At 36.8% G+C, this 19,215-nt stretch overlaps 2 protein-coding genes across 2 annotated transcripts in view; one reads left to right on the forward strand and one right to left on the reverse strand.

Annotated features, from left to right (window-relative positions):
- Positions 1–15,922, forward strand: part of BCKDHB (branched chain keto acid dehydrogenase E1, beta polypeptide) — a 220,415-nt gene extending 204,493 nt beyond the window's left edge. The window contains exons 10-11 of the mRNA XM_005869953.2: positions 13,973–14,121; positions 15,631–15,922. Of these exons, the coding sequence (XP_005870015.2) occupies positions 13,973–14,113 (141 nt within the window). The 3' untranslated portion in view covers positions 14,114–14,121; positions 15,631–15,922. The remainder of the gene's footprint in view (positions 1–13,972; positions 14,122–15,630) is intronic.
- On the reverse strand, positions 12,804–13,966 carry LOC106726724 (adenylosuccinate synthetase isozyme 2-like). The gene is given in 2 exon segments (XM_014542642.1): positions 12,804–13,210; positions 13,213–13,966. Coding segments are annotated over 2 exon segments (1,056 nt in total). The 5' UTR covers positions 13,862–13,966.
- Positions 15,923–19,215: the final 3,293 nt, after the last annotated feature.

The following is a 19,215-nucleotide window of genomic DNA, read 5'->3' on the forward strand; positions in this document are numbered from 1 at the left end:
AGTTAATAAATGTAATCAATTTCTTTATTACTCTGCACAGTAATACTTAGATATCTGGAAACAACCACAGATAAGAAATATAACCATTGAAAATGTTTCTTTTAAGAAACTCCAAGAGCTGCGTGGAAGCATATGTTGTTTTCTTGTCAGTTTTGCTTCTTATGTGTCATTTGCTCCCTGGAGATAGATTTTCTTCTTCTGCCTGGACCTACACACATAGCCCACTCTGGCTGTAACATTCTTAGATTCCTTGCATCACACATTTTATCTTGTTTTGAAACTGGAGTACAATGGCTGATTTCACTAATTTTGCGTTTGTTATAAAGCTGAATTCTAGTGAAATAATTCAGTTAGCAAAGATATTGTTTGTTTTGCACAAAAAGTGGTATGTTTTAGTCTTGAAACTAGTTCATATTGTTATTGCCACAGAAAAGGTCACCTCCCCCCGAATATTAGTGCTCAGAGCTGTTGCTTATTGATAGGGAAAGGGAGTTGCCATAGTAATCTAATAGTCTCCGAGGGAATGCGGTCATGGCCTTAAGCATCCGGCAACCCACCCTGTTTGGAAAGCCCCTCTGAAAAGAATTTCCTTCCATGGAAATTGATTTACTGAAATAAAAGTAGTTAAATTTCTGTAGCTCAGATTTGTCCATAGGTTTGTTTTGCACAATCACGTTCTGTAATGAAAAGAAAAGCATTTATAATAAACACAATCTATTTGGTTCTCTTCAAGAATGAGGTTAAATATATTGCATGTTAATTATTTCATAAATATGTTCGCAAACACTCAAACAACCTTTACTCTTTCTCATGTGATCTATAGACTTGAAAACCAACAAGATGCCTATCAAATGTATTTATCAATATTTGGGGTTTCAGAGTTCAGCAAGTGTTCTGAGGTGGAGGGAAGTCGTGGCATGAAAGAAATGTGCGCAAGGCATGCTAAGTGACTTAATACTCATGTATAATAATTGTACAACAGTAACATAAACCTGCCATCGGTAGTTCTGAACTTTAAATTACTCGCAGGTGGCTTGATGCGCGAACACTGTGTTTACAGGACCGAGACTGCACATTTGCTCTGCAGCTGTGTTGAACGGTATCAGTTTGGCGCACAGCATGATTGTTTTGGAGGGAGAATACTAGTAGACACTTTAGATCCCTTTTGGCAATTCTGAGGTAACCGAAGCGCCTACTGCTGAAGTGAATCATATGTACTTATTAGATTTGCTACATAATTAGTATATGTGGGAACCCAAGGAAAATCCTTATGGGTTGGTGATTTGTATGTCAAATATATGCATGCTCATTTAGGGAACCGGGAATTGAAAATGATGAAATTCTAATGCATCGTAACCCAGATATATTACATATTTTTTTACATCACGCTTTTAAAAGCAATACTTTCCCAGGGATGACTGAAATGCTTGTCCAAACAACTGGGACCCATCTGTTTCCGTCCACGGGGATGGGCTCATGTGCGCACAGCCACGACCGCACTTATATGTGTGTAACTAGCTTTGCACTTATAATGTGAGAGCCCACAGCTATTAATAAACACCCCAGTTCAGCTGTGGAGACTGTGCCAATAACCACTAATCGAAGCTGGCAAGCACAGTCTGAGACAGGAATCCATACCGCACTTAAATGTACATTTTAATTTAAGATTAATTTAATTGCAATATCTTATCTGTTGTTTTAACTGTATAAAAAGAATTTTATCCTTAAAAGACATTTATTGAAATACTTCAGAAATTTTCTTCTGTAGTTTCAGATTCCTACAAAGTGAGTTAACTATAGGAATAGCTATAAGAATTTGCTGTGAGGAGAGGATTGAGTTTCATATTCCCTTTTAAGTTAAGGTTAGGATAAAATTTGTAACCTATGTTCATTTAAAATATTTTTTTAATCTTTCAAAAAGGTGTCACATTCTTAACAGATTACATCGCTGTCTAAGATCATGTAGTTTCTATCATAGATAAGGAAATAAATGAAAGGGAGCAAATTAAATTTCCTGGTGGAGCACTTTGATTCTTTTATTTAAATTTACAGCGCACAATAGGTTGAACAACCAGTTTTCCTGAGACTTCACTGCTTCAGGACTCAAAGTGACAGCTCACGCCCTGCACTCCAGCAAGCTGCTAGTAACAAAACAGAAACAAGTCCACTCGTGTCCATCCTTCCCCTCATTTGCACATCTTCTCCCAGCAGGTACCTAAAAGGAGCAAACATAAATCCGAGCCTAACCTACTGTAATTCTAATTTAAAAGACCCATCTGTGCTCTGCCCCACCCCAAGAAAGAGGCACTAAACTGTTTAGCTTTTTTTTTTTTTTTTTTAACCTGTGCCTCCTGGAAACCTACACAGCAGAGAAAGGGACCCCCCTGTGCCTCCTGGAAACCTACACAGCAGAGAAAGGGAGAGCTCCATGGCTCTTGTGAAATAAGAGAAAAAATTCTAGAAATATATTTAAAGCTGTGTTACTTTCACCTTAATTCTCCTAGTCCATGCCTTCTGAAAAAGGAGACTAGTAAGTCATACTTTTATGAGATTATTGAAAGGCAAGGGTTAGCAAATTCTGGCCATGGCCCAAATTTAGCCCACCCCTCATTTTTTTATAGCCTATAAGCTATTTCCAGTCTAGCCTACACAGCACACAGCATAACCAGCGATGTAGCAAAGGTTTTTAAAGCTTTTTATTAAAGTTTTTTAAAGTTTTGATTGGACTTGACAAATATAAGCAGACAGTTCAACCAGTTTTTCTTTCACAGATATAATGATAATGCTAGATATAAATATTACCATGTGTCCAAGAAAGACTCTTTGGTCCACTATTTCATCTTAAATCTTTCTCAGTACACTAGAGATTAAAGAGGAGAGCTGGTTTAAATACCAACAAAACTGGGAGCACCTTAAACTTGGCCACCCTCAGCACCTCACTTGTGCCACCACAGAGTTGTTGAAAGGATTAAGTGAGACTATACAAATAATTACACTTGTTTATTACTAAGTAAGAGCATCTCCTTGGTTACTATTTAGTGAATCTGGCTTTTCTGTTCTCTTGTATGCATGTCCATACTCCTTTTTCTGAACCCATAGGCATATGAACAAACATTTCTTTTCTTATAGGCCGCCATGTGGATGTTCGCCAGAATGTGTTGATTAAACACAGAATTGCTTGTTTGTGTCCATGTATGTTATGCACATCATTGTGTGTGATATATGACACAGGGAAACTTCTGCGATCTCTTTCAGAGAGTCAGGGCTGTGTGTTAGCCTCTGATTCCTAATTGTGGGAGTTGATTGAATTGATATAGTTCAGATTCAAATAAGTAGATAAAGAATAGTAAGTCACTGCTCTGGTCCATCTAAATAAATTATGTGAACATTACCATTTTATATGAACTATAAATTTAGTTCATCTAAATTTATTAATAAATAGTTCTTTTGGGCAGTTCTAATATTATATTTTTACACTTAACTATAAAATATCCAGAGCTAGGTCCCAGCCCCTAACCACCCCTCACAAGTGTATCTGTGGTTTTATCAGACTTATTAGAAATTTGTCCATACCCAGCATTCAATACGTGGAGACTTGGATTCCTCTGATTAGCACACAGTGTACCCAATATTGGGAGCAAAAAGGGAGGCATCTATATTTAACCCCCTAATTCTGAAATATCTCTCCATTCTTGAAATTCTAATATGAAAATGTATGTATGCAAATGTATTGACATTCAATCTGAACAAATTCTTTGTAAGAAATATTAACCACCTTTGCAGGTAGAAACATAGATATGTAAATATAGTAAAGAGGAAATTTTACTTAGGATTCTGCATTTTATTTTAATTTGATACAGACAGTAATTACAATTGCAAGATTTAATGAATAGGTCAAATTCATTATGTTAGCAAACGCCATCCTCATATAAATAATGAGAGCATTTACAAGCCTTTCCTTACTCATATCAGGTTGCTGCCAGAAACTTGTTTGCATTGTTAATTTGTTCCATTATTAAACTTTGGAAGTGCAACTACTACTGGGATTCAATTAACAGGTTTTGACCACATCTCCAATTATTGATGGTAGCCTAGGACATTTATTTCTGCTGTGCTTTTCCTAGTAAAATTGCAGTGATCCAGTGACCGAATTAAACTGCTGAAAAATAACTTAATATGATTTATTCACTCAGCAAAATCAAGCTTAAAGATTGTGTTTCTATGACACCCAAGATTAACTTTAAAAAAATGTTTAACTTCAGTAAAAACATTGACACATCTCTTTTGGCATTAAGTTGATTTCCCCCCTTTTCTTCCCTTATTTAACAAGCATTCTTTTAAACATAAACTAAAAGACAAACTAGAAATCAAACACTTAAATAGAAGGAAAAAGCAATAAAAAAGTCTTCTATATTATAACAAAAACATATCATTTTTAAAATAGAAAATTTTTAGCATTATGTTTTAAATTCAGCTTCTCAAATTTTGTAGAAAGATGGTGTCCGATAGGGGGAAATCACGATTCTAGTAGTTTCGTTTTGCAATTAGTCTTGAAACTTAAAAACAGGTTGCAAAATTGGGAAACTGACAAATCCTAACAGAAACGTTTAGTGCAGGTTCAGTTCCCAAATTCTAAGAGAATATATTTTCCATGTCATGAGACAAAAGAATCGTCAGGTTGCTTTAGCCAGGATTCATTTCTGCCTTCCGAGCACCATGTAGTGGTGTTGGAATGCTAAATGAAGAATTTCGTGGAAAAAAAACAGAAAAAGTGAATGCTTTGTAGGATCCTCAAATGTTGCTCTGCCGGAGTATTTTGAATTTCCTGGTGCCAAGCCAAGAAAAAATCCTACCTTACAGAGAGCGATTTGTTCATGCGATGACTCAAGGCTGCAAGTCGCTTATGTTTATCGTTATGCATCCACATTCGAAAGCAATTTCACTTTCGAGCTTTGCTGCCGTTCATGCTGTTTCTATAGGAAGACTTTGAACTGTAAAAGTTAAGAAGCTTCAGGGTCTGTGGAAATTTGAGAGCATTGCCCTTTTTTTCTACACTATTGAATATAAATTGTTTTAACAAAAGCAGTGGAGCCACAGTACATTTTAAATGTCAAGATTTGCACATGGTATATCTCAAAAAAATATAAACTTTAGACTTTGAACTTTTAAAACCTCAGAACATTTTTGGAGACTGATTGCAGCAAATAAACAGAATGTGTTGTAGAAAGATTTAATGAAGAAATGATTATTTTAGCCACGTTTCTCACTGTGCTCTTCAGGTGAAAATGGTGAGGCAGCTTTGGATCATAGCTCAAGGCTGTAGCTAGGGGAACCTTTGAAAGCAGAACCAAGCTTTTATAGGTTTACCTGGAAAACCGTAGTGGTTTGGATGGGGTGCTGGTTTTACCTTTGTGATTGCTAGTTTAGTTTTTATGAAAATTAAAATGAATTAATATTTATAAAACATTTACTATCATCCCTAGACCATAATGAACACTATTATTTTTAAGTGATTTTAGGTAAGATAAAATCTAGAAACTTATCAGTTGCTTTCATTTATTTCTGATTTTAAAAATAATGAAATTTATAAAACTATCATTTTGAAAAGAAAGCAATCTATATTATATAGTAAATTACTGATTTTAATGTTAAATTTTGATACTGAAATTTGTTCTACTTCAATTTGAAGTTAATGTATCGAGATTCATAGATAAGTCTACATTAACATGCTTGTCTTCTGACATGACGATTGAATTTGAACCACAAATCATTTCTACACATATTTTAATATCATATTCCAACTTTGTTTTAGATAGCTAGACTGTATCCAGGGAAACCTGTTTAGATCAGAAATAATATTTCTAACTTCAGAAAATAAGCTTCCATTTTAAAAATGGAATTGGAATTTAAATGAAAATCCTATTTAGAATTCAGTTCCATTCTTTAAGTAGCTGGAAAAAACCTTAGAAAACAACAATTGTACCCAATTTGTCAATAATTTGCATTGAAGAGGAAAAAATGGAATTTTTTAAAAAAAAAATCAGCAGGCATTGAATACATTCCAGTGAAGTTGAGTAATAGAGATCTCAGCTTTTAATTTAGTCAGGATTTTACATGGCAGTTTTGCTGAAATAGTTGGATTTGACTGTAATGTTTCAGGTGTTCTACAAATCTAGATAAAATTACATTAGTCACATACTGTTTTATTTGGTTATATAGGTTCATTTGTGTTTTAAAAGTGAGATACCTCATGTCAACAAGTGTTTGCTGAAGGTATCTCATGTAAGTGGTATTAGAAAAATAAAATACACATATTTCTAATGTTTTGGGGAGCATTCTGTTAGTTTGGGGGTAGATTAGGGACTCTGTTGTCTGAAGAATTAATTTCATAAATTTGTGCTCTAGAGAAAATCAGTATGAACTAATATATGTTTTAAGCTTTTTCAAAATATGATATATAATATTTAAATCATTTGCTTAAATGAAAAATATTTTACATTCATAAAATTATATTTATTTAATTCAGTAAATGAAAGTAGTTTGAAATTGCTGACATAGTGCCTTTCCAGGTTTCTTTGACTCCTTTGCTGAGAAAGTATGATTTAAGACACCAGAATCATTTTTTCTCATCTGCTGCAACTCATGTTTAGGCTATGTGCAAGTTTTCATGACAGATTTAAAACCAATTTAAAACCAATATTCTCTGATAATATTTGGAAGCTGGGGGAAGTCTAACCTTACATAAATAATTAGGACTAATCAACTTATAATCAAAAATAAATTTCTAAGTTCATGGACTTTAAAGCTATCAAACATACATCATTTTGGTATATTCGTTTTTCTCATAGTTTTAGAGTTCACCTCTTTCAGTGCTCATTATGATATCTGGACATCTAATTACATTTAGAAGCAAAGTCTCTATATACATCATTTTGGTATATTCGTTTTTTTTCATAGTTTTAGAGTTTACCTCTTTCAGTGCTCATTATGACATCTGGACATCTAATTACATTTAGAAGCAAAGTCTCTATTGTTTTATTATTAATAATAATAGACAAGGACCAAGTGGTATTGGAATTTAATTTTAAAATTCAGCACTTTCACCAGTAATTAAAAGCTCTTAATGTTTTCTCCTAGAGAAGAAATAACTTTATAATTTATATATCTTGTTCAATGCTCATTACATTTACAGCTTAATTTACCCTCCCATACCCCCCTCTTGGAAACAAAAATATATTCTCATAGTTTATGGTGGCATAATAACAATTATGTGGTATAACCTGGTCTTTTTGTTTGAAAAGTAATTTAAAAATCAGTTTTTGAGTTATTACTTTAAGAATAAGTTGTGGACTGATGTTTCTCATTGATCCAAGGAGGAACATAAAATCCTGATTTATCCAATAATCCCATAGGCAGTGCATGTCTATTTTGACTTGTGATGTGTTTCTCATTACAGTGTCCTGCTTTTCTGCTTTTCCATTAAATGTTTAGGAAATTTCATTCAATATTTTTTCAGGGAAAGGTTTCATTAGCCAATGTCATCTCTAAGAAAATAGGAACACTTATAAAAGACCTAAATTTTTTTATCTCACTTTAAACTTTATAACTTCAACTTAAGATCATATGCATGTATTCTTGCACAGTGGGCTATATGCAACTTTATGTCATTGAAGACCTGAATAAAAATTATTCCAAAATTGTCCTTAGAAAGAAATATGAGTCTGGAATTGCCTTGAATTAAAAAACAAAAGTGAAATGATTGCTTTTAAAATAAACCAAGTGATAGTATATGGTCTTTATTCTTGACCCAGTTTTTTTGAAGTACGTATGTCTTGATTACATTCATTTATCTACTTTTACTTGTAACCTTCCAGTAGCTTACTGAGAGGCTACTTTTCTATAGTAGCACTGCTTGGAAATGATGTTTTTTTAGAGGAAATTTTAAAACCGTTTCCATAGCTCTTGACTATAGTCTTAGGAACTGGCAATTAGTGTCTAGGTCCCTGCTTCCCACCAGGGAGCAGCACTGGGCCTGAGAGCAGCCCCACAGACTCCCTCTCAGTGATTACCACCCTCCTTCCTCATACAGCACTTAAATTTAGTTTTGGTATTTCCTTACATTTTTAAAAGGCTTAGTAAGTGTCCAGTAAATGGTAGCTGTTCAGGCTCTGTGCTTATAAGGGATATTGTTTCTCACCGTTGATTCTTCTGTGTACCAGAATCTTGTCTTTAATGATGATTTATTTGTTCTGTCATTTCAGATACCTTGTGTTTATTATAACTTGGAAAATCTTAGAAGGGAAACCAACACCTCACAGTTATTGAGCCACTGTGATGTGTCAAGCATGAAACTAGGTACTTCTCATAGGCTACTTCACAATCTAGGGAAGCAAAGAGGCAAGGGAACAATAGTGTTACAAAACAGTAGGAAGATACTATAGCAGAATGTTTAATACTTCTATTTTGCTGTTGAGTAATCCGAGGCTAGGAGAGGTTAAATCACAGCAGAGCATAGATTCCCTTCAGACAGAATTCCAAATCCCATGCTGTATCAATTATATTATCAGCCCTGCCATAAAAACAAAAAGATTTGTTGAGAGTGACTGAAGCCACAGTGTGGAATGCCTGAGACTGATTTCAGTGATGTAACTCCTGTGACGTGGTGACAGGAGAATTTAGGGTTGATGTACTTCAAACTTCAATGGGGAAATGGGGTTAAGTGCTGAGTGATCCTGAGTGATCCCACGGAAACCCTCATATGGGTGCATTTACATGCACATACACCACAAAATATATGTAGGTGTTACTACATAACTGGTTTAGGGTTCACTTTCAGTCCTTGTAACTGGATTCAGGGTGAAACTTTGAACCACAAGTGGCGGGAGTAAAGTTCCTCTTGGCACCTGTCTGGGTTCTCTTCTGTTGCCCCTAGTTACATGTTACACTATGATCTGCTTTGGAACCTCGCCGTCACATCTGTCAGTGTTTTCCATGTCAAGCTCCTCCGGGAGAGAACCCAGCAACTGATAATTCCCATCTTAACTCCTGTGCTGGATACTACCTGTAATCCTCACAGTAACTGGTAGGTTAGGTAATTATTTCTTCCTAGTTTTCTATGGATTACTATGTCTGAATCAAAAATCATCAAATGCAGTTTTTAAAATATGAGTGTGTTATGGAATACAAAGAAGGGTATGATTAATGGAAAAGAAGAACAATTAATCTGAATTGTTTGGAAATTATAGAGCACATGGTTTCTATAGTTACGGTGTCAAACTGTGGTGTATAATAAGAGAGAGAGATACTTTGTGGAGGATTAATCGGGTACATTTATCTACAAATCTGCCAATGAGATCCAATACTTTTCTAAGAGTGTGTAAGTGTGTGTGTTTTCCTGTGTGTACAGCTTCTGTATGAAGACAAAAACTGATGCAGAACAAAGAAAGACTACCCACACATAAATCATTTGTCCATGAACTGTGTACAGCTGCTGACCAAACATCTTATTTCCAATTGCTTTAAGGGAAGTTTAACAGAAGTCCATGGAAGGAAACATTTAAATCTCTTTAATATATTTTAGTTAGCAAAGTGTTAAAATTTCAAACTTTTGTTCAGGGAATAGCTTTATAAAATTAATCACAGTCTTCTAAGTCCTTGAATTATCTTCCATAACTTTTACAGTATATTTTATATACTTCTATATAGTATGTTATAATCATTTAATTCTATATAATTTACAGTAATTGTTTTCAAATTAAGGAAGTGCTGTATATAAAATAAAAAGTGTGTGTTTGTTAATTACATAAAATAGGAACTATTATTCACATAAAAAGCTAACTCTTCACTTTACTCTTTCCCTTTATTTTAGTCCTTTTAATTACAAAAATAATACGGTGTCATAAAATCTCCAACAATACTTATAAAGTACGAAGTGGAGTCCTTTCTCACCTCCTGCCATTCCCAGTATCAAAGGGTAACCACTGTTTATAATTGAAGTATGACCTTACAGACCTTTTTCTATGCCCATGCAATCATAGATGCACCCTTGTAAAAAGTGATTCTCATTCTTGAGGAATTAGAAGCATTGCTATTTGAAAAAAAATTTGGTTTGATGATTTTAGTCATTTTGCTAAAAGGAGTGATTTTCACAAATACAGATTATTTTGTTATAAGCCAGCTTCTAGGAGTAGTCCCTTGATTTTCTGTATTTTGCAGTGTCCAGGGATAGTTCGTGTATGATGGAAAATCAGCCCATGTCAACTAACATAATAAAACTGAGTTAATCCCAAATTGACGATTTAAATCCCTTTAAAATTACTTGTTGAAATCAAGAAACAATCCACTCAATCTGTCATTTCTTTTAAGCTTATTAGCAGTGGAATTTCTTAGGTGACTCTTTAAATCATAAGTATGTAAGGTTCTCAAGTTGATACTGAGATTTCCTGTTGCTAGGAGAAACTAACACTTATTTGGTGTTGGATACTGTAAGTCATAGTGCTTATTGGAGGCGGGGGAGGTGTGTATAAATGGCCAATTGCCCTTTGGAGCTAATTTGCCCTGTTTCTGTGTCCTTTCTGTTCTGATATACTTGTCACTAGAAGAAATATGCACAATGGGTAGGGATTATGCATCAAGCATCAGGATTCTTTCATGTAAAAAAGTCCCCTCAAATTTAATGTGAAAATACAGTTGGTAAAATATGTAAGAAAATGTGGATCTCCTCAAATCCTTCGTGAAGCAAAGCAATGTAGAAACCAAGTATATAAAAAAAAACAAAGGTTTTATTTCAGGTAATAGCTGTGAATGAGAAAATTGATGTATTCCTAAGAATATTTTAATCACATCTCTCTCTTTTTTCGATTTTTTTAATGATCTAAAAATTATGTTTTCAAATTTAACATGTTATAACATGTTTTTTCCCCTGAAGATAATTTACTACAGGATTTTTCTGTAGTTGAGATTCTGTAGTTTTTCACCAGGTTGCTAGCCTCACAGAGTCCATGGTGTCTCAGAGGAGACAGATAGTTAGGCAGCTACAGTGGACTGTGCTGAGTGCAGCGCTTCAGAAAGACTTCCCAGAAGATACGGCTCCTTAAGTGATGCCTGAGAATGTTTGCTCATTAGTCAGGCAAATTAGTCCTGGGAGATCAGTGGCCAAGAGTCAAGGGATCTACAGAAGCCTGGTGGTGAGAGACTGGAACATAGTCAAGTAACTGGTAGAAGTTCAGTGTGGCTGCATAGAGTAATTATAAACATTTATTATGATAATATGTTTATTGTATATAAAACTTGAAAAATACAGGAAACAAGAAAGCATACTATCACTAATTTCAAGCCACAGAGTTTACTATGAACATATTGTTATGATTGTCCTGCCTTACATTTGTATTTGTAGAACAGCATGTTTGGTACAGTCCGGGTTTGGCTTGAACAGTAGATACATATGTAGGCATAAAATGCATATACATATATGAAAACATTTTAAGTAAAACTGGGATCATGCCAAACATGCTGTTTGTGACCTGCTTTTTTTAACCTGCTATTTTCACATTACAATAGACTTATTTTAATGCCCTTGGATGTAATTGTATTTTAAGTTGGAATGTTTCATTTCTGTGAGAAAAAGAAAGATATCTTCTTTTTTTTTACAATAGATCTTTTAATGACTATTTTTTAACATTAAGAATATTGTATTAGCGAACACCTTATCTCTTTGAACATTCGCTCAATGTATTAAATAATTTATATTGAGAAATAAGTTTTGTGTTCTGTACAAATTAAAGGACCCATGAATAAATCGCCCTCCCCCCGCCAAAGCTCGAATTTGCAATGGTCTCAGCAGAAAATAAACAGTTCACAATTTAAACAGAATTCATAGCATTACAAAAGTTTACAGAACTCCTCTCTTCTCATTTTTTCTAACAGCAAAGATTACAATGACAGAACTGAAAGATCAGAATGTAAAAATATTTGTGCAAAATTGCATTAATTGTTCTTACCATTTAATAGAGGTAAAACCTATAAACACACAAGGACGATAATAAAGAAAAACTACATTGAAAATCATTCTATTTTGGGTTTCAAACAACATGGATTATACTATTACTAAACATTAAAGAAAATGTGGCACCATGAGCAGCAGGAGCAACAGATGATTTCAGCAGTTGTGCCAGCCAAGGAAGTTGACACTGGAATATGCCGAAGCTTACCTTCACACCAGCCATCCATCTTAAAGACTGGAAACAACTATAGGGCTTACACCTCACGTCAATGTCTTTATTCTTGAAATTTGTAGATCATAATGACATAGTTAAGAAAGTCCTTACCCCCTTCTCAAGGAGTGTTTCTTGTGTCACTGGAAATCTTTAGGAAAGTTGAATCATGGACTCTCTGGTCTTCCCTACACCAATCCATTTAACTGGAATCCGAAGCTCATCTTCAATAAATCAAATGTAATTTTGTGCGTTAACTGGCAGTTCTTTAAACGTCCTTGCATATGATATGCCTGTGTTCCATCCTGGAAGTGTCTTATATTGAACTTAAACTTTATTTAAGATCTCTTGGTTTGCTGGGTGCGTTAACTGGCAGTTCTTTAAATATTCTTGCATTTGATATGTCTGTGTTCCATCCTGGAAGAGTCTTATATTGAACTTCAACTTTATTTAAGATCTCTTGGTTTGCTGAAAGTTAAAGAGTAAGTATATTAGTTCATGCTGAACACTGCCTATTGTCCAACAACTTTTTGATATCTCATAGGTTCACAATCTCTTATTAAAATTGCTGAAGCCAGATGCGTTTTGCAATTACAAGTTTTTCACATATTTAAGCAAAACGAGATCCAACCAGCCACATCTTCTTTTCCTTCCAGTAGTCACACCAAACTCTCCACCCCTTGTCTGTAATAATTCTCCAATTTCGTTGTCTTGCTCTGTAGGAAAGGCACCGATACCAACTCTAGTTGTGTAAGCTTTCACAACCTCACACACTTCCCCAACATTCTGAGGGGTCGTACCCAATCCAGTACAAACACCTCCAACTGTACAGTTTGAGGAAGTTACAAAAGGGTAAGTTCCAAAGTCAATATCTAGAAGTGCTGCATTTGCACCTTCTACCAAGATTTTCTTTGGTGGTCCATGCAGGGCCTCATATAGAAAATACACTCCGTCTCTCACCATTGGTTAAATTCTTTCCATATGACCCTTGAGTTTTGTAATTCACCTTCGATGTCTATTTCCAAAGTGGGGTATATAGATTTGTACTGGTTTGCCAGAACTTTGAACCTCTCAGAGAAGCCATCAAAATCAGAAACCAGATCGCACATCCTGAGTCCACTCCGAGCAGCTTTGGAAGAATAAACTGGGCCGATGCCCTTTTTTGTGGTACCCAAATTCTTTCCTGCTTGTTCTTGTCTCTGCTGTTCCTGGATGCCATCAGCTGCTTGATGAAAATCAAACACATTATGAGCTCTGTCAGATATGATAAGCCTTTTTTCCCAGCCTTCCAGACCTTTTCCTTTTTTAACATTTTTTTCTGCTTCCTCAAATAATCCCGGTAGATGAATTACCACACCATTTCCAATGAATGCAGTAACATTTAGATTAATTATTCCACTGGGTAAAAGATGAAAATCATACTCCACGGAATCTATAACAACTGTGTGGCTGGCATTATTTCCTCCCTGGCAGTGGCACACGATATCCGCGTCCTGTGCCAGCAGATCCACCACCTTCCCTTTGCCTTCGTCGCCCCACTGTGCGCCGAGCACCACTGTCACCCGGTTCCCTCCGGGCCGCACCCGGGGGCAGCTGCAGTCGCCATTGGGCAGGGAGGATGCTGCCCGGTAGGTCTCAGCCAACGCCATGGCTCCACTGACACAAGGAGAGCCCCGGGGAGAGGCGGACAGCAGCCGAGTGCGCGAAAGGAACTCGAAAGATACCTTCTTGAAGTTAACCACCTGTATTCATATCTGCAGGAAGAATGCTTCCTGAACCTGGAGGCTCCTATATCCAGAGTATGTGGGTATGACACACCCTTTCCTCACATTTTTGAGCCATTCTACATCCCAGACAAATGGAAATGCTATGATGCCCTTCGAAAGATGATCAATTATTGACCACACGGGTAAGTCGGCCCTGCATTTTGAGAAAGCTAGCATGTTCTGTTGCCCAAGGAACAATGGCCAGCATTGTCGGCCCTGCATTTTGAGAAAGCTAGCATGTTCTGTTGCCCAAGGAACAATGGCCAGCATTGTGTTGTGTTTTGGTAAATGTCAAGTTCCAGAACAAAATGTGGACTTAAAAAAAAATTAAATTCATAGTATATTTGCATTTAATAGAGACATAATAAGCATGTGTATTGTCTGATTTCTCTAAAACAGATGCTTGCATTTGTTAACATTGAATAGTCACTAGATGAGGGTGTTTTCTGCCATGGTTTAATTGCAAATACACCCTGTGTTCCAATTTTTACCCTCATTTCTATTATATTTTTATCAGCTATTAAAACCCTTCACCAATAGGGGTAATTTTTGTTATTTTAAAATTGCCCTTTAAGCACCATCAATTTGGACTCTAGTGGTTTCGACTCTGTGATGACCCATACATAACATTCTGAAATTTGCCTTTATATTACTTGAAAAAATAACTTCGTTGAGTAGGAAACCTATGAATTGTGTATAAGGTAAATTTTTACTTTAAAAAAAAACAGTAAAATATCCAGTGCAACCACCATTACAAGGATTTTTTTGACAAGTGGATGTTTTTACATTGTGGATAGTAAACGATGTTTATTCACTATGATTTCCTAAGTTGTGCTTATATGCCCCTTCAGCATGTTAGTCTAGCAACAAGGAATACCATTAAACACTGCTAAGTGAGTTTTTAGAGTTTTAATACTCTAGAAGTTGCTGTCACTGACACACTGATTTATTTTGTCTTTGGCAATTTTGAAATTATTCAAAAATGCATAGGAAGGAATTAAATGCTGTAATAACACAGCCATACTTTTTAAAGATAAGAGACACTATTCCTGCATTCTTTGAATGGGTAGTAAAGCCAGTTAGCTCTCCTGAACCAGCGAGAGAAACCTTAATTTGTGCAGATAGAGAAAATAATGCCCTCCTTCTTCCCCACTGATCTCCACACCAGAGTGTTTGGAGTTCTCTTCTGAGAATACTGTTAAGTTAGGTCCATTAGTCCACATAGCCCTGGCATCTCTCAGACATGCAGAGGTAAATGCTTTATTTCTGATGTCCTCTTAATGTCTGTGCGAGCAGCTGGCTTCTAGAGCAAGTAGCATGAGGACTGGTTAGGGGACTTCCTCATTTTGTTGTCCATCTTATTCCATCCTATGGACCATCATAATGGAGAGTCAAGGTAATAACATGTGGCCATATACCTTGTAGCTAATTTGAAGGTAATATTTAGGTGATGGTTTTAAATTTGGATATGTATTTCCTTTTAAACAACAAAAGATATTAGCCTATTATGAAAATATGATAAAAGATGCATAGGTTTTTCTATACTGAAAGTTAAATATGGCATTAGAGAAAGTAGTTATGCAATTAAGAAAAAAATTTATTTAATTCACTGTGGCCCATATGTCTATAATTGTCATTGATTTCTTTTACAGAAAAACTGGAAGATTGTGACTAGATACGGAAATATTTTTCTGAATTTTTTTATATTTTCTCAGATTTATCTCTCCTTGAAAATAGAATTTTTATGAAATGAAGCATGATGGATATTGGCTGAAAATTATAAATTAGTTATTGTATTGACACACATGAATTGATTTCCATTAAGAGTGTTTCGGATGGACTTTTTTAAATGTTCGTATGATAGTCTTTTAATTCCACTTATTACATCTGTAAATATCGGGTGTGGGGAAAGGAGTCAATAAAGCAAAATCAGATTGGTCTTCAGGTTGTGTGTCTTTTTTTTCATTAGTAAAAAGACTTTTTGTTGCAGATGAAGGGAATCAAAATTCTGCTACCGTGAAAGTGCTCTTTTGAGAAATTGAGTTTAAGCTGTTTATTAAGAAATAAGACTCAGGGAGCCTTTAATTCTCCCCATTCTCCTTCCTCCTGCCTAAGAGATTCAGACAGAGAAACCTGCTTCAGGAAGACCTTGGGATGTTCCCGTAGCCTAACGGGAATTAATGTGGCAAACAAGAAGGCTTCAGGCAGGTGCCTGTTAGTGGGATACCCCTGTGTCCCATTGTTTCTGAGGTGCCTAGCAAGGATTTTTCTGCCATGTATGTTCCCCACTTCCTCAACTACCTGCAGGTTGCCCTTTGTCACTTCTGAAATCTAAGACCCAGTTCCTCCCTTTTCCCCTTTGTCCAAAAATGTTTTATATACCCAATGTTGCCTCACTGTCTTTGAAATCTTCATGGAATCTTCATGCCTATGTGAATTTCCCAGGCATGTGTATTAAAACTTTGATTTTTCTCCTGTTAATCTGTTTCTGTTCATTTGATTATTAGCCCAGCCAGAAGAACTTATAAGATGGGAGAAAAAGTATTAATATTTTTTTTAGCCCCCATACAGACTAATCGTTAACCTGCTAATTAGATCTGAGTAAAATGAAATGCTTAGAAATGCTGAATTTTCAACTTCATTGTATCTGGTTTAGTTTTTTTTTGACTAAGATGGATGATTGTATATTGATAACACTTCTGAGATGTTTTTCCTCATCCTTCCGTCTTGCCTCACAAGGCACGGATGGGCGTGCTCACTCTTCCCCAAGCATGGAGGTAGGATTAGCCTTGCTGCCTCTCTTCATGGACAGCATAAGCCTTAGTTATAAAGGAGCCAAGCTTTGGCCATAGTTGTATTTTTTTGCCATGATGTTACAAAGTAAATATTGTTTTCCCTGTTCTTTATATTATTACTAGAGGCCCAGGCTGAGGCAGGGGGTTCCCTCAGCCCGGCCTGCGCCTTCTGGCAGTCCGGGTCCCCAGTGGGGGGTGTCCATCCACCTGCTCGCTGCTGCTCCTTGGCGCTGCTGCTGCTGCTGCTGCGCTCGCCAGCCGTGAACCCAGTTTCTGGTTGAGCAGCGCTCCCCCTGTGGCTCGCCAGCCTTGAACCCAGTTTCTGGTTGAGCAGCGCTCCCCCTGTGGCGCACTGACCACCAGGGGGCAGCTCCTGTGTTGAGCATCTGCTTCCTAGTGGTCAGTGCGCATCATAGCGACTGGTCATTTTGTCCTTCCACCATTTGGTCAGTTTGCATGTTAGGCTTTTATTATATAGTTATATAGCTAAAAAGAAAACATTAGCAGCAACAAAAGGCTCAAGCTGAAGGAAGCCTTGTTGGGGACTTTGCCAGGTCCCCTTGTATCTTCTTTTGCCTCTTCTGCCTTTCTCCATAGTTTTAGGCCTGACCTGCCAAGGAGTCCCTTTGTAAAACCCTCAACCTTGACCCTGCCCTCAGGGGTGTGCTGTTAGCTCGCCCCATTACCATCGGCCCAGCAAAAAGCTCCACCCTCCCAAACAGCAGAGAAACAGGGTGATAGAGTGTTTTCTTTCTCTATAAACACTGAAAAAAGTGAACATTTTCTTAGGCTTACCAATGTATATGTCATATTAAAACTGCAATTTAAAAAGTGTATCCTGTTTATTTTTATCAGATATTTGGAGGAGAATACAAAAGTAACATTTATCAATTGCCACACGTTGGGAGATAAAGGAAAGGCACTTAAACACAGATTCCGGATCGCAGTGGGCTGAAATAAAGAACCAAAGTGTTTGTTAGGGGTAAAAATACAGCCCTGCCCTTGGTTTAAAAATAAGAACACCTGTGTAGTGTAGGGTGGGAAAGATGTACTTGTCAGCAACATGTTGAGGAAGGATTTAGGGAATCCAGTTGGCTCACTGTCCAGGACTTTCTGAGTGTAAGGCACCAAAACTCAGTATGGACTTTGGCTTTGGCCTTTGTTCCTGCGGAAGGCTCCAGGCACCCTCGCTGGGAAGTCCACACTCACATGGTCAGCCCACAGAGCAGAAAATGTGTGGTAGTCAACCACATCTTGGCCTACAGTGGGTCCTGTTTGAACATATTTGTTTTAGCTGCACTTATTTTTTTTAGTGGCTATTATTTATGATTTTAGTTGAAGTTACTTATTTTAAATTATGTTGCCATTGGTAATTTTTAATACTTTTTTTTTTACTTATTTGATATTGTACAATTTTCCTGTAGGTATTTCAATTTTATTTTAACGTTGTTCTTGAAATGAGACAACTGTGGGGATAATCTATGCAGTAATCGCCTGAATTTGAAAGCATTTTCCCCTCCAGTTAGCCCTACAGTCCCCAGCAGCAAATACTCCTTCCCTTCTGGTTAATTCTGAGCTCAGTCTGCACAAGATGTGCATATGCACCTAAGAAACTGTGTTAAATACATTTATTTACTTGAAACAAATTTTCCATATTGTGAAAATAAATCTCTGATGTGTCGTCTTCTGATGAGAAGAAACATCAGAGATGTTAAACGAACGCCAAAGCCAGAATCCCCCATGCTCAGCTGCGTAATAAGTCTGCTCCCTGTGACAACGTGGATACATAAGTGAATATAATCTTCTGTAGCTCAAAGTTACCCAGTTTTGTTTGGAAAAAATATAACATTCACATTCTGTACAACTGATAGATATCCACGCGGAGTAAACAGACCTGTGTACATTAGCAAAAGAAATGCACAAGGTCCAGAAATGACCTCAATCCAGTCCCTCAGGGTTAAGTCACATAATCTACAAAGTCTTGGTGAGAATCCCGTAGACATTCCATTCGGTTTAGTGAAATCCCTTTCCCATCAGCTTGCCTGTGGTGGACACGTGTGGTCTCTGGCTGCCTGGCATCCCTGCCCCACCTTCTAGTAACAGCGCTGCCGTTTGTTTAGAGAACCCCCTCTCCCCACCACATGTGGCTCTGGAGGGGCTGCCAACCCCAGTGCCGACCAGCACTGGCCACAGGCATGGCCCTGGCCCAGGCTCCAGCGGGGACCTCGGAATAGAAAATCAGGTGGCCGGTGCAGACCCAAGATGTAGCCTTAGTCTTGTCAACAACACTGCATTCTACAAGACTGGTCCTCAAACTTCTACCTGTTCCAAGGTCACCTGAGAATACAACTGATAGGTGTTAACCAGCTAGTCACACAGCATTACCTACAGCAGAAATGCTTTGGGGTCCTGACATGTTGGGATTGCCAGAGAGATGTGAAG

The sequence above is a fragment of the Myotis brandtii genome, unplaced genomic scaffold (genome assembly GCF_000412655.1).
Source record: "Myotis brandtii unplaced genomic scaffold, ASM41265v1 scaffold31, whole genome shotgun sequence".
NCBI classification, from domain to species: domain Eukaryota; kingdom Metazoa; phylum Chordata; class Mammalia; order Chiroptera; family Vespertilionidae; genus Myotis; species Myotis brandtii.